The sequence below is a fragment of the Erinaceus europaeus genome, chromosome 3, assembly GCF_950295315.1.
Source record: "Erinaceus europaeus chromosome 3, mEriEur2.1, whole genome shotgun sequence".
Lineage (NCBI taxonomy): Eukaryota > Metazoa > Chordata > Mammalia > Eulipotyphla > Erinaceidae > Erinaceus > Erinaceus europaeus.
The window spans coordinates 172,675,984-172,689,233 of record NC_080164.1 but is presented as its reverse complement, the minus strand read 5'-3'; the positions used below and the strand labels follow the sequence as shown (position 1 = coordinate 172,689,233).

The 13,250-nt window shown below is 41.9% G+C and overlaps 1 protein-coding gene across 1 annotated transcript in view; it reads left to right on the top strand.

The window, feature by feature from the left end:
- Window positions 1-13,250, top strand: part of SLIT2 (slit guidance ligand 2) — a 349,772-nt gene that overhangs the window by 321,632 nt on the left and 14,890 nt on the right. Inside the window, exons 16-18 of the mRNA XM_060187732.1 lie at window positions 3,528-3,665; window positions 3,775-4,015; window positions 5,494-5,624. Coding sequence (XP_060043715.1) covers window positions 3,528-3,665; window positions 3,775-4,015; window positions 5,494-5,624 — 510 coding nt within the window. The remainder of the gene's footprint in view (window positions 1-3,527; window positions 3,666-3,774; window positions 4,016-5,493; window positions 5,625-13,250) is intronic.

Genomic DNA, 13,250 nt, shown 5'->3' with positions numbered 1-13,250 from the left:
TGTGGTAGTAGCAGGAATGGGTCCTGGGGCCTTAGGCATGAAGGTCTGGCGCTCTGCCACTGTCCGACCCCTTGTCCTTAGTTCTTGATTCACGCAGAGTGAGCAGTCTGTTCGTTGCCCTGTTTCCTTGAAGTCAGCCCTCCAGGGTGGTGTAGTGCTGATTTCGCATTTTCAGCAGCATCCCTAATTACTTGGATGTGGTAAATTTTCCCTTTTTCACTTAAATCCTCATCTTTGAAACTGAAAAAGTAGTTAATGAAGCTGGATGGTGGCACACCTAGTTAAATGCACGTAGTACCAAGCAGTACTAAGCACAAGGACTCACACAAAGATCCACATTTGAGCCCCTGTTCCCCACCTGCAAAGAGGATGCTTCACAAGCAGCGAAGCAGGTCCGCAGGTGTCTTCCTCTCTCCCCTCCTACCTCCCCCTACTTTCTCCATGTCTCTCTGCCCTAGCCAATAAAATGGCCGCCAAGGAACACCAGCAATAATGCTGATGGCAATGCAGATTAAAAAGTTATACATCGTTGAGGATGAAGCCATAATATAAAGAAAGGTTCAGAGCAAAATCCATATGCTGTAGGGCAAAGTGTGTTTCCTGGCTTGTCGTCGTCGTCTTCTTCTTCTTCTTCTCCTTCTTCTTCTTCTTCTTCTTCTTCTTCTTCTTCTTCTTCTTCTTCTTCTTCTTCTTCTTCTTCTTCTTCTTCTTCTTCTTCCTCTCCCTCTCCCTCTCCCTCTCCCTCTCCCTCTCCCTCTCCCTCTCCCTCTCCCTCTTCTTCTTCTTCTTCTTCTTCTTCTTCTTCTTCTTCTTCTTCTTTTTGCTTTAAAAAATATATTTATTTTCTTTCTTTCTTTTTTTTTTATTTATTTAAGAAAGGAGACATTAACAAAACCGTAGGAGGGGTACAACTCCACACAATCCCCACTGCCCGATCTCCATATCCCATCCCCTCCCCTGATAGCTTTCCCATTCTCTATCCCTCTGGGAGTGAGGACTGCCAGACCTTCCACCTTCTGCAACCCACAACGATCTGGCTTGTCTTCTAAGGTCAGTGAGCATTTTCTTAAGCCCTAAATAGAAGTGACAGAAATGCTCACAGAAGTCCACTGTGTAAACCTACTCACTCACAGCAGGGAAGCACAGAGGGAAGTTTCCAGAAACTCCCTCCCCCTCTGTGGCCATAGCTGTAGAGGCTCTGGTGGTCCCTTATAGTTTCAAACACAGGTTGAAAGCCAATTTCTCTTAGGTATCCTCAGATAACTAAAACTTCCTGGGGTTTGGAGTCGTAGGTAAAGGTGACAATGTCTGTCTCTATAGTAGGCCTTTAAAAAAATCTTTTATAAGGAGTTGGGCAGTAGCACAGCAGATTAAGCACATGTGGCGCAAAGCACAAGGACCAGAGTAAGGATCCCAATTCAAGCCCCAGCTCCCCACCTGCAGGGGGGTGGCTTTACAGGTGGTAAAGCAGGTCTGCAGGTGTCTATCTTTCTCTCCCCTTCTCTGTCTTCCCTTTCTCTCTCCATTTCTCTCCATCCTATCCAACAACCACAACATCAATAACAACAACAATAACTATAACAATAAAACAACAAGGGCAACAGAAGGGAAAATAAATAATTTTTTTAAAAAACATTTATACCTGCCAATGTCCATGTTCAGTGGAAAAGCAGTTACAGAAGCCAGACCTTCCACCTTCTGCATCCCCACAATGACCCAGAGTCCCCAGAGGGATAAAGAACAGGAGAGCTTTCAAGGGAGGGGATTGGATATGGAGCTCTGGGAGTGGGCATTGTGTGGAAATTTACCCCTCTTAGCCTATACTCTTGTCAATGTTTCCATTTGATAAGTGAACATTTTTAAAAGAAGAAAAAAGATGCCATCCTAAGGCATGTCTTTTAAGAGGAGATTCCCCATTTGCATTCTCTATAATAACATAACTAATTATGGATCCATTATTTTACCTAGTAATTTTGGTGTTTGATTTTATACCTTAGTAGATTTTTAGATCTGGTAGTGGTTATGAATAGAATAGAATATTTAATATAAATATGACGATTTCTCATGTGTTTGCTTTTCTTCACATCCAATAGTTTAATCATTTTAAACATGGTTTTATTTGTATAGCGAAGTAAGTGAGTCATTGTATTTGTCTGTACTTCAGGTTATTTTAGCAGCATCACAGGTGGGCTACTTCTGCTTGATCTCCTCTGCCAAGTTTTTTTTTTAATTTTTTATTTATAAAAAGGAAACATTGCAAAACCATAGGATAAGAGGGGTACAACTCCACACAATTCCCACCACCAAAACTCCATATCCAATCCCCTCCCCTGATAGCTTTCCTATTCTTTATCCTCTGGGAGTATGGACCCAAGGTCATTGTGGGATGCAGAAGGTGGAAGGTCTGGCTTCTGTAATTGCTTCCCCACTGAACATTGTAGTTGACTGGTCTATCCACTCCCAGCCTGTCTCTCTCTTTCCCTAGTGGGGAAGAGCTCTGGGGAAGTGGAGCTCCAGGACACATTAGTGGAGTTGTCTGTCCAGGGAAGTCTGGTCGGCATCATGCTAGTATCGAACCTGGTGGTTGAAGAGAGAGTTAACATACAAAGCCGAACAAATTGTAGACCAATCATGGACCTAAAGGCTGGTATAGTGCAGATGAAAAGTTGGGGAGGGGGTTCCTCAATTTTGAAGACAGCAAGTAGGCATATTTTAGTTAAATTCCAAAGGGTCAGTAGCTATGCTAGTTTTTTTTGTTTTTTTGTTTTTTTTTTTTTCCTTTTTGCCCCTGAGCCTGAATTCTGATATGCCAGTGGATCCAAGTTATTGTCTGGGGAGATGATGTCATGGCTTGAAAAAGGACCAGAAAGCTGTATCAGGGAAAAGAGTAGCTCCCTAATGTGGGAAAGGGGTATAAATATTGTTGACTGTAAACCCCATCGATTTGATATGATCTGGGGCCCATAATTAGCTTATGATCCTGTGTGACCTCTGCATCCCTCTAGACCTGAGCTCACATTCTGTGGTCATGAGTAGGAACATTCCATGCTGCCCCAATATCGACCCATCTCCCTCAGGTGTAGCATAGAGTATGTTGTCCATCCTCCCTTTGGAGGATGGAATATTCTCTACCATTTTTGAAAGGAGTAAGTTTTAAAGGGAATTTTGCAAATCAGTTAATCAAAGGCACAGTAGAGTGGTTGGACGCACAGGTTCTCTTGTCAAATTGTAGAGAAAATGCTCCAAGAACATCAGCTGTATCATTTCCCTTTATCGGTGCAACTGAGACTCTCCTCTGTGGCCCCCACAGCTTTAGAATGGAAAGGCTGAAATTTTTCACATGAGGTAGGCCCAGGAATCTTCTGCCTTTCTCCCTGCCCCACCTTACTATTAGGTCAGGTGGGTGCCGCCATGACTAGGAAGTGGCTTCTTCTTTTTGAAATGTAATGGTTTTCCTTGTTTTGGTTCAGTCGCCTCAGAAAACACTGACCTGATTTTTCTGGTGTTGTTTGCTTGTTTTTGGACAGATGTGACTGCACACCTGGATACATTGGTGAGCACTGCGACGTTGATTTTGACGACTGCCAAGATAACAAGTGTAAAAATGGAGCCCACTGTACGGATGCCGTGAATGGTTACACATGCACCTGCCCTGAAGGCTACAGGTACCACTAAAAAGAACTGTTTGTCTTTGGATTTTTCTTTTACAGGATTCCATCCTCAATGCCTGCTATGTCTAAGCTAATGGCCGTATTATTTCTATTTATTCTTTAGTGGCTTGTTCTGCGAATTTTCTCCTCCCATGGTCCTCCCTCGGACGAGCCCCTGTGATAATTTTGATTGTCAGAATGGAGCTCAGTGCATCATCAGGATAAATGAGCCCGTATGCCAGTGCTTGCCTGGATACCAGGGAGAGAAGTGTGAAAAATTGGTCAGTGTGAATTTTGTAAACAAAGAGTCATATCTTCAGATTCCTTCAGCCAAAGTTCGTCCCCAAACAAACATCACTCTTCAGGTAAGCTTTACCTTACTGATCTCATTTTAAGTCAATTTAGTTCCAAAGCATACATATCTGAGTTGTTTGTGAGGGATATTACTTCCTTTTGATTATTATTTACTTTTATAAGTCACTTAATTATGCAAAAAGATCGGTGTCTACTTAAGTTCATAGCAGCACAACTTGTACTAGTCAAAACCTAGAAGCAACCTAGGTGCCCAACAACAGAAGCAACCTAGGTGCCCAACAATAGCTGAGAAAGTTGATATATATATACACAATGGAATACTACTCTAGATATTAAGAATAATGAATTCACCTTCTTCGCCTCATTTTGGACGGACCTTGAAGGAATCATGTTAAGTGAGATAAGCAAAAAATAGAAGAGTGAATATGGGGTGATCCCACTGATAGACAGAAACTGAGAAATAAGAGCAGAAAGGGATAACACAAAGTTAAACTTGGACTGGGTTTGGTGTATTGCACCAAAGTAAAAAGACTGGCATGGGGAGGAAGTGTTCAGGTCTGGAACATGATGGCAGAGTAGGACTTAGGTGAGGGGTTAGAGTGTTACACAAAAAAACGAGAAATATTACACATGTACCAACCATTGTATTTCATTGTTGACTATAAGCCATTAATCCTCTCAAAAAGGAAAAAAAAATAATACATGGGGCAAATTATGGTTTCTTGTTTATCTGGTAAATAAAATATTTTAATATATGCTAGATTATAATGATTTCAGGCAATATCCTGTAGGCCTCACCCTTTCATTTTTTTGGTTGAGCTTGGCTCTCCAATAAGGAGCAGAGGTGAACTGACGTCAAGAATAACGGGACCCTAGAAAGTAGGCAGGCCCTCCCCCCTCTCTCTACCGTCTAAAACTTGCCCACATTGAATAATTATTGGGGGTAGTCACAGTGAAACTTAAGCCCTAAGTTTTGCTTAACTGGTATTTCCAAAATCCTCAAAAGACCAGAAAGCAGAATAAAAGCCAATTTCTCTGTGTGCATGCCTTACCTATGAATAACTTTATGTGGAAATCTGTCTTGGTGCAGTCACATATTAAATATATCCTAGATGAAGACCATAATCGGAGCAAAAAAAAAAAAAAAAAGAGCAAGTAAGTGAAAAACAGCTACAAAGAAGGTTCTCAGCACATCCAGAGAGAATCAGAGCATTACTTTGGAATATCAGTGCCCAGGCTGAAACCCAGGGCCTCATGTATTAGCATCATGTTCTACTGATGAACCACCTCCCTGGAGTCCACTCAGTTACTTTTTGTCATTCTCTATAAAGTCATGAATTTACTTGCAGCAATGCAGTTTAGGAACAGCTCACCCTTAGTGCTACTGTTGTTTTCTGAGAGGCATAAGAAAAAAAAATAATAATAATAAAGCACAGTGATGATTCTTGACTCTATAGTCTGTTTCTTGTTGATGAAATCCTTTTGACTGGCTGGACATCCTATTAATGTGAAGGTTACTTCCTGCTAGATTGCCACAGATGAAGACAGTGGCATCCTCCTCTATAAGGGAGACAAGGACCACATTGCCGTGGAGCTGTACCGAGGCCGCGTCCGTGCCAGCTACGACACCGGTTCGCACCCAGCCTCCGCCATTTACAGGTGAAGCTCTCTCAGTTACAGGTCAAGGTGAAAACCATTGTTCCATGAAGAACTGCTTCTTCTCTGTCATAGTGTAATGGTGTGGGGAAGGAATTAAGGTGGCCCTGGCAGGCTTTATGAGAAGAGTGTGTGTGTGTGTGTGTGTGTGTGTGTGTGTGTGTGTGTGTGTGTGTGTGTGTGTGTGTGTGTGTGAGAGAGAGAGAGAGAGAGAGAGAGAGAGAGAGAGAGAGAGAGACTTGGCCTGTTCAGGTTGGAGGGTGTTATAAAGGGGACTGTTTACAAATGTGAGGAGGGACTGTGCAGCAACCAGGAGCTCATAGCCAGGAATCTAGTTACCAACCCATGTGGTTGAGAGGAGCCAGTAGTTCCGGAAATCCACACTCAGGAAAGCAGTTCCAGGAAGAACTGGGATTGTAATGGAGGGACACAACTAATTCTCCAGGAAGAAACCAGGATTCTATTTTTTTATTAGTGATTTAATATTGATTTACAAAATTCCAAGATAACAGGAGTATAACTCTGCATCATTCCCATCACTGGAGTTCTGAATTCCCAACCCCTCTATTGTAAGCTATAGCAATTCTCCTCTACAACTATCTGTCTATATTTTTATATATTTGCCCTTTTTTCTCATATGCTCCCATCTTCTCTGACTTTCCAAGTCACACACACTCCTATTACTACATCCAAATGTCCTTACCTTTTTCCTGTTCTCTCTCCGGGTCCTTGTGGAGCTAGAGTTCAGGGCCCTCTGGTCATTTCTCCCCCCTCTGGAAGTATGGATCAGAATTCTTTTTGGAGTGTAAAAGGTGAGAGTTCTGACTTCTGTGATGGTCCCTCAACAGGACATGGGTCTTGGCAGGTAGATCCATACCCCCAGCCTATTTCTGTTTTTACCTAATGGCATAGGGCTCTGGAACCAGGATTCTTTTTTTTTATTATTATTATTTTATTTAAGAAAGGATTAATTAACAGAACCATAGGGTAGGAGGGGTACAACTCCACACAATTCCCACCACCCAATCTCCATAACCCACCCCCTCCCCTGATAGCTTTCCCATTCTCTGTCCCTCTGGGAGCATGGACCCAGGGTCATTGAGGGTTGCAGAAGGTAGAAGGTCTGGCTTCTGTAATTGCTTCCCCGCTGAACATGGGTGTTGACTGGTCGGTCCATACTCCCAGTCTACCTCTCTCTTTCCCTAGTAGGATGGGTTTCTGGGGAAGCTGAGCTCCAGGACACATTGGTGGGGTCTTCAATCCAGGGAAGCCTGGCCAGCATCCTGATGACATCTGGAACCTGGTGATTGAAAAGAGAGTTAACATACGAAGCCAAACAAATTGTTGAGCAGTCATGGACCCAAAGCTTGGAATAGTGGAGAGGAAGTGTTAGGGAGGTACTCACTGCAAACTCTAGTGTACTTCTGCTTTCAGGTATATATTTTGCACTAGTTTATGGATACGTGTGAACATTTGCTCTCTCTCACAGAAACTGGTGTATATATAGGTTTTGGGACTTTGTTAGAAAGTGAACCACCTGAGATGAAATTAGAGTGTACTATAAAAGGAAAGGTCTCACCCTAGTAATGAAGCTGAAGGGTTGTCATTCCACACGTGAAGTCTCTGGACACAGTCTGAGGTGAAGCATGTTGAGGTGGCAATCGTTGCGTTGGTTAGGTTGTGATCGGCTGATGCAATATTATTTGATATGAATTGGGAGAGGCATACGGGAAAGTGGGCCCTATCCAAGGGTTCCAGGACTGGGGGAAGTAGGGGCTCTATAGTGGAGATGTGAGGTTCCTGCTGTCTTAGGGTTCAAAAAGACAATCGATAGTTAATGTTATCATCACATTATTTGGTAATTGGGTTAACTTTGAAAAATCCTTTTGTTATGGTTTGTTGTACAGTACCCAGTATCTTGTATATAGGAACCAGGATTCTAAATGCAATGACCTTACTCTCCTCCCTCCCAATAGTCTCCTGCAGGGTGCTCCTGCCCCATCCCCAGTCAAATAAGATATTGATAAACAGGAATTCCTCTGCTCCCTAGAGTGTAGTACATGTGAGCCTGTGAAGATTCAGATCAGGTGGAGCATACACATCAGAGAAATAACTGCATCCCTAGCTCGGTGACTGAGTCAAATGGCCATTGATACAACACACGTTCATTGAGCATCTATTCTATGCTTCTGGAAACCAGTATCCTTCCCTTAGGGCACTAATCCATGACAAGCTAATGAATGACTATATGGCTCCGAGATCATATTATTCACTTTAAGATTCTGATCATGTGATCATCTTGATATTGAAGATGTGAAGGGATTGGCATCTGTGAACCACACATTTCACTGGAGTTGTGCCCTTTCTTTCTTTTTTCTTTTTTCTTTCTTTTCTTTTCTTTTTTTTTTTTTTTTTGCTGCTAGATTAACCTTTGGATCCCCTCTGTTGGAGCACTACACTGATTCTTTCTGTCTAGTTCTGCAAAAAAGAGAACCTGGTAAATTTCTTTGCTTGTGGACTTAACTGCCACCATTTAGAGCAAGGTCACAAAGTCATACACAACTGATTTTTCTAGGCAGGTAGCTGAAGTGAACTAAGCAAGCCAACTCTACAAAAAGAAGAATGTGCTCTCTTGCTTTTACTCTTAGACAAAGCTAACTCTTCACAGAGGGATTCTCCTGTTCAGAATGGCTTTGGCAAAATAAAAGGAACAGTTGTAGCTAGAATGAATTAGAAGCAAATTGCTGCCCTAAGAGGACTAGGCTACGTCTATTCAATTATCTGCCCGCTATGTGAAAATGCAGTTCAGCTTTTGCCAGAACTTCTCTAAATGAAATGAGAAAGGTGGATTTTTAAAAAAGATATAGAGAGTATTCCTTCTATTCAATATCAATTTCCTCCTCCTCCTTTTCCTCTTCTTTTACTTTATTAAGTATGTGGTGAGCAAAACTCATCAGTAAACCAAACACACAAGATGGCAAGTCTGTGGTCATTGACTGAGCTTAAAGTAACCGTCTTTGTCTGTATAATTGACATTATCCTAAGACACACACACACACACACACACACACACACACACACACACATCAATGTGCTTCAAAGACCTTCACATCCTAATTTGATCTCTCCTGATAGTTATAGGAAAATTAGATATCATTGTAAGCAAGAATGGAATTAAGTGAGCCCTTTTGGTGGAAAGCTCATTCACTTGGGGATATTTAGAGAAAAGAAATAAACATGTAATTATTGGCTTCCAAGTTGAATACAATAGTTATTTCAGCTCCAAATGGTGATGACTAGGGCCTAAATTATCTAACCACAGTTGGGTTCAGACCATTGAGAAGATTTTAGGGTATTTATTTCATGGTTCATTTTTGTCTTGTTTTACTTTATGCAATGGAAGCACCATGAAATTCTGAGAAACTAGGTTAAAGTTCTTGGTGTTGCCTTATTTAAGTTGGTGCTGACATAAGATTAAAATATTTCTACATATATTGTTGAAAACCAAGGGATGGGAATCGGGCAGTAGCACAGCGGGTTAAGCACACATGGTGCCAAGCGCACTGACCGGCTTAAGGATCCTGGTTCGAGCCTCTGGCTCCCCACCTGCAGGGGGGCCACTTCACAGGCAGTGAAGCAGATCTGTAGGTGTCTATCTTTCTTTCCCCCTCTCTGTCTTCCCCTCCTCTCTCCATTTCTCTCTGTCCTAACAACATCAATAACAACAATAATGACTACAACAACAAAAAGGGGCAACAAAAAGGGAAAATAAGTAAATTTTTAAAAAAAAAGAGAGAGATTATATCCAAGGAAGGACTTGCTATAAGAGTTTTATTTGAGTCTATGTTCATTATCATTTTATCCAACAAACCATGGAGCATGCACTGTAACATTTATAAAAAAGAAAAATAGGGGGTCGGGCGGTGGCGCAGTGGGTTAAGCGCATGTGGCGCAAAGCGCAAGGACCCGCGTAAGGATCCCAGTTTGAGCCCCCGGCTCCCCACCCGCAGGGGAGTCGCTTCACAGGCGGTGAAGCAGGTCTGCAGGTGTCTATCTTTCTCTCCCCCACTCTGTCTTCCCCTCCTCTCTCCATTTCTCTCTGTCCTATCCAACAACGAATAGCGTCAACAAGGGCAATAACAATAACCACAACGAGGCTACAACAACAAGGGCAACAAAAGGGGGAAAAAATGGCCTCCAGGAGCGGTGGATTCATGGTGCAGGCACTGAGCCCAGCAATAACCCTGGAGGAAAAAAAAAAAAAAGAAAAAGAAAAAGAAAAAATAGTCACACTGTGTGATTTTCATCAGGAACCTGAAGTTCCAGGTGGAAGCTTCTGTTTGTGAATCACAAATGTCTGTCTAGTGGAGAAGACATGTATTGTGAGATTTGGGCGGGGGGGGGGGGGGGAATGTAGCTTATCTTTACCTTTTGCTGTCTAGTGTATGGCTGGTCATGAAAGGTAATGTTATTATATTAATTTTTAAATGGAAGAAAGAAATGATGATAGCCTTGAATTCAAATGGATACCATATGTCCACAAACATGTAATATATGAATATGTTGATATTTCAGTTTGAAAGAAGAAAATGCTTTTGACAGACTATTGAGAGTGGTTAGATTATGTCAACACAATAGGAGAATCTAACATTTGTACGAGTTAAGAAGCATGTGCAGATCTAGGTATAGGCAGCTGGCAGTGTATCAGTTTAGGCAAACAACTTCATCTCTGTGTGCTCAGAATCTAGACCTATAGGTTATACTTATTCACCCATCTCCCCCACAGTGGGTTGTGATGAATCAGGATTAAATTACTAAACTAAACTTTGTCCTCACATCTTCATTCTAATCTGCCTTCTAGCAATGCAGGACATGTTCTCAATTGCCTCTTTTAGAAATACAACAGAAGAGGGGGCTGGGCCATGGCTCACCCAGTTAAGCACACACAGTATGATGCATACAGACCCAGGTTCGAGCTCCAGCTCCCCACCTGCAGGGGAATGCTTCAGAAGTGGCGAAGCAAATCTGCAGGTGTCTCTCATTCTCTCTTCCTCTCTATCTTCCCCTCCTCTCTCAATTTCTCTCTGTCCTATGCAATAAAATGGGGGTGGGGAAAATGGCTGCCAGGAGCAGTGGATGCTTCCTGCTGGCACTGAGTCCCAGCCATAACCCTGAAGGAAAAAATAATAATAAATGGAAGGAAGGAAGATAGATAGCAGAAGAAATAAAAAGGTTTCCTGTATCTTCATTCTTAATGCAAGAAGTGCAGACTCTTTACCATTTCTATGGAGGACATACCTCTACTCTGTATCCTATGATATACCTCTCCTGGAAATTTTTCCTACAGATGGAGCTCAAGATATGGAAGCCTACTGCACAAGGTGATTCACTGTGGCACTTAATATCAAAACAAATTAGGGGGAGCTAGGTGGTAGCACAGCAGATTAAGTGCACATGGCGCAAAGCACAGGGCTAAAGATCCTGGTTTGAGCCCCCAGCTTCCCACCTGCAGGGGAGTCGCTTCACAGGTGGTGAAGCAGGTCTGCAGGTGCCTGTCTTTCACTCCCCCCTCTCTGTCTTCCCCTCCTCTCTCCGTTTCTCTCTGTCCTAGCCAACAACGATGACATCAATAATAACTACAACAATAAAACAACAAGGACAACAAAAGGGAATAAATAAATTAATTAATTAATTAAAATAAATAAATAAAAGGATTCATAGTACAGGCACCAAGCCCCAGTAATAGCAATGGAAAAAAAAAAGAACGAAGAAGATAGAAATGGTATTTATGTACAAGTATGCTTCTATTCTTCTCACTAGTTTTAATTTTTAAGTTTTTTTGTGGGGGGGGAATACATGGATATAAAAAATACAAACTTATTATTTATCCATCTTTGGCACTTTGCTGCTTTTTTTCTTTTTAACTAAGTGCTATACCTTGGGAAATTTTCAGTACTGTACACAGATCCTTTCTCTTGAGATCCTTTCTCACCCTTGTCTCTTTTTTCCTCCTTTTCTGTTCTCTAGACCAGTACATTTCAGTCTGTGGAGATACCATACTTCATTAATGTACAAATTTGGTTTTGTCCCTAATTTTTTTTTCCTCCATGGATATCGCTGGGGCTCAGTGCCTGCACTATGAATCCACTGCTCCTGGAGTCCATTTTTCCTATTTTGTTGCAACTGTTGCGCTTGTTGTAGTTATTGTTGTTGTCATAGTTGTTGTTGGATAGATAAGACAGAGAGAAATGGAGAGAGGAGGGGAAGACAGAGAAGAGGAGAGAAAGACAGACACCTGCAGACCTGCTTCACTGCTTGTGAAGTTAGTCTTTTCCTTTCTCTCACCTTCAGCTTGTATTTTTCCAAAGTCTGAACTCTGTTCCTAACAGTCTTGCATTTATTCCAAATGCATCTGACCTTGCATAGGCCTTAGTAGAATGTGAAAGGTTCTGCCTCTCCACCATTGCAGCAAAGCCCAACAATACTATTGTTACCCTTAGTTCTCTCATCAGTTTTTTTATGCATATTTTTGTCAGTCATGAAGATGGTTCAGTGGCTAGAGAGCAAGACTTGCATATTTAAGGACTAGGTCCAATGTCTAATGCCACATTCTCTCTCTCTCTCTCTCTCTCTCTCTCTCTCTCTCCTCTCTCTTTATATATACCATAAGACAACATCTTTCAAAACTAAATGAGTAACTGGACTGGGGGGATAACCTAGTGTTTCTGCACAAGACTTATATGTCTGAGGGGCTGAGGTTCCAGGTTCAATGCCCAGTACCACCATAAGCCAGAACAGAGCAGTGCTCTGCTCTTATTTTCTCTCTCCCTATATCTTAATCTCTGTGTTTCTCTCATTAAATAAAGTATATCTTCAAAATGAAATTAATTAATAAATACTGGCAAAATAGCACACCTGGCTTTCTCTTACCATGTTGAGTGACCCAGGTTCCAGCATGGACCCCACCACATTGAAGGAAACTTCAGTGCTACCATGTCTTTCCTTTTCTTCCTCTGCCTCTGTTTTAAAGTTTCTATCTGAAAAATCCAGTCCAGAGTAATGAAACCCCCCAGAGATAAGCCAAACAAAACACTTTATTTTAGGACTGGGGAGGTAGCTCAGCATAGAGCCCCGTCAGTGCATGTGTGAAGCCCTTGTCAGGTTTAATATAGCAACAAAAACAAAAACAAAAGCTTAATACCGAGACAGAGAACTCTATGGTGGCTGATTGGTGCTCTGCTCTCTTTCCCTCTTCCTCTTGCTTTATCCCTCTCATAAGGAGAAATTAATCTTTGTAAAAGAAAAGAAACAGCAGATACTCTGATTAAACCACCTGTCAAAGATACAGGACCCGTACTGACTTGAGATTTCATCTGCTGACAGGTGCTTGACTGCATAGTCTCTAGTGTTTGCAACTTACCTGCTTACTTGAAAAAATTATTTTATTTTATTTATTTAAAATTTTTTATTATCTTTATTAATTGGATAGAGACAGCTAGAGATTGAGAGAGAAGGGAGAGAGACAGAGACACCTGCAGCCCTGCTTCACCACTTGTAAAGCTTTCCCCCGGCAGGTGGGGACCTGGGGCTCAAACTCAGGTCCTTATGCACTGTAACATGGACACTCAA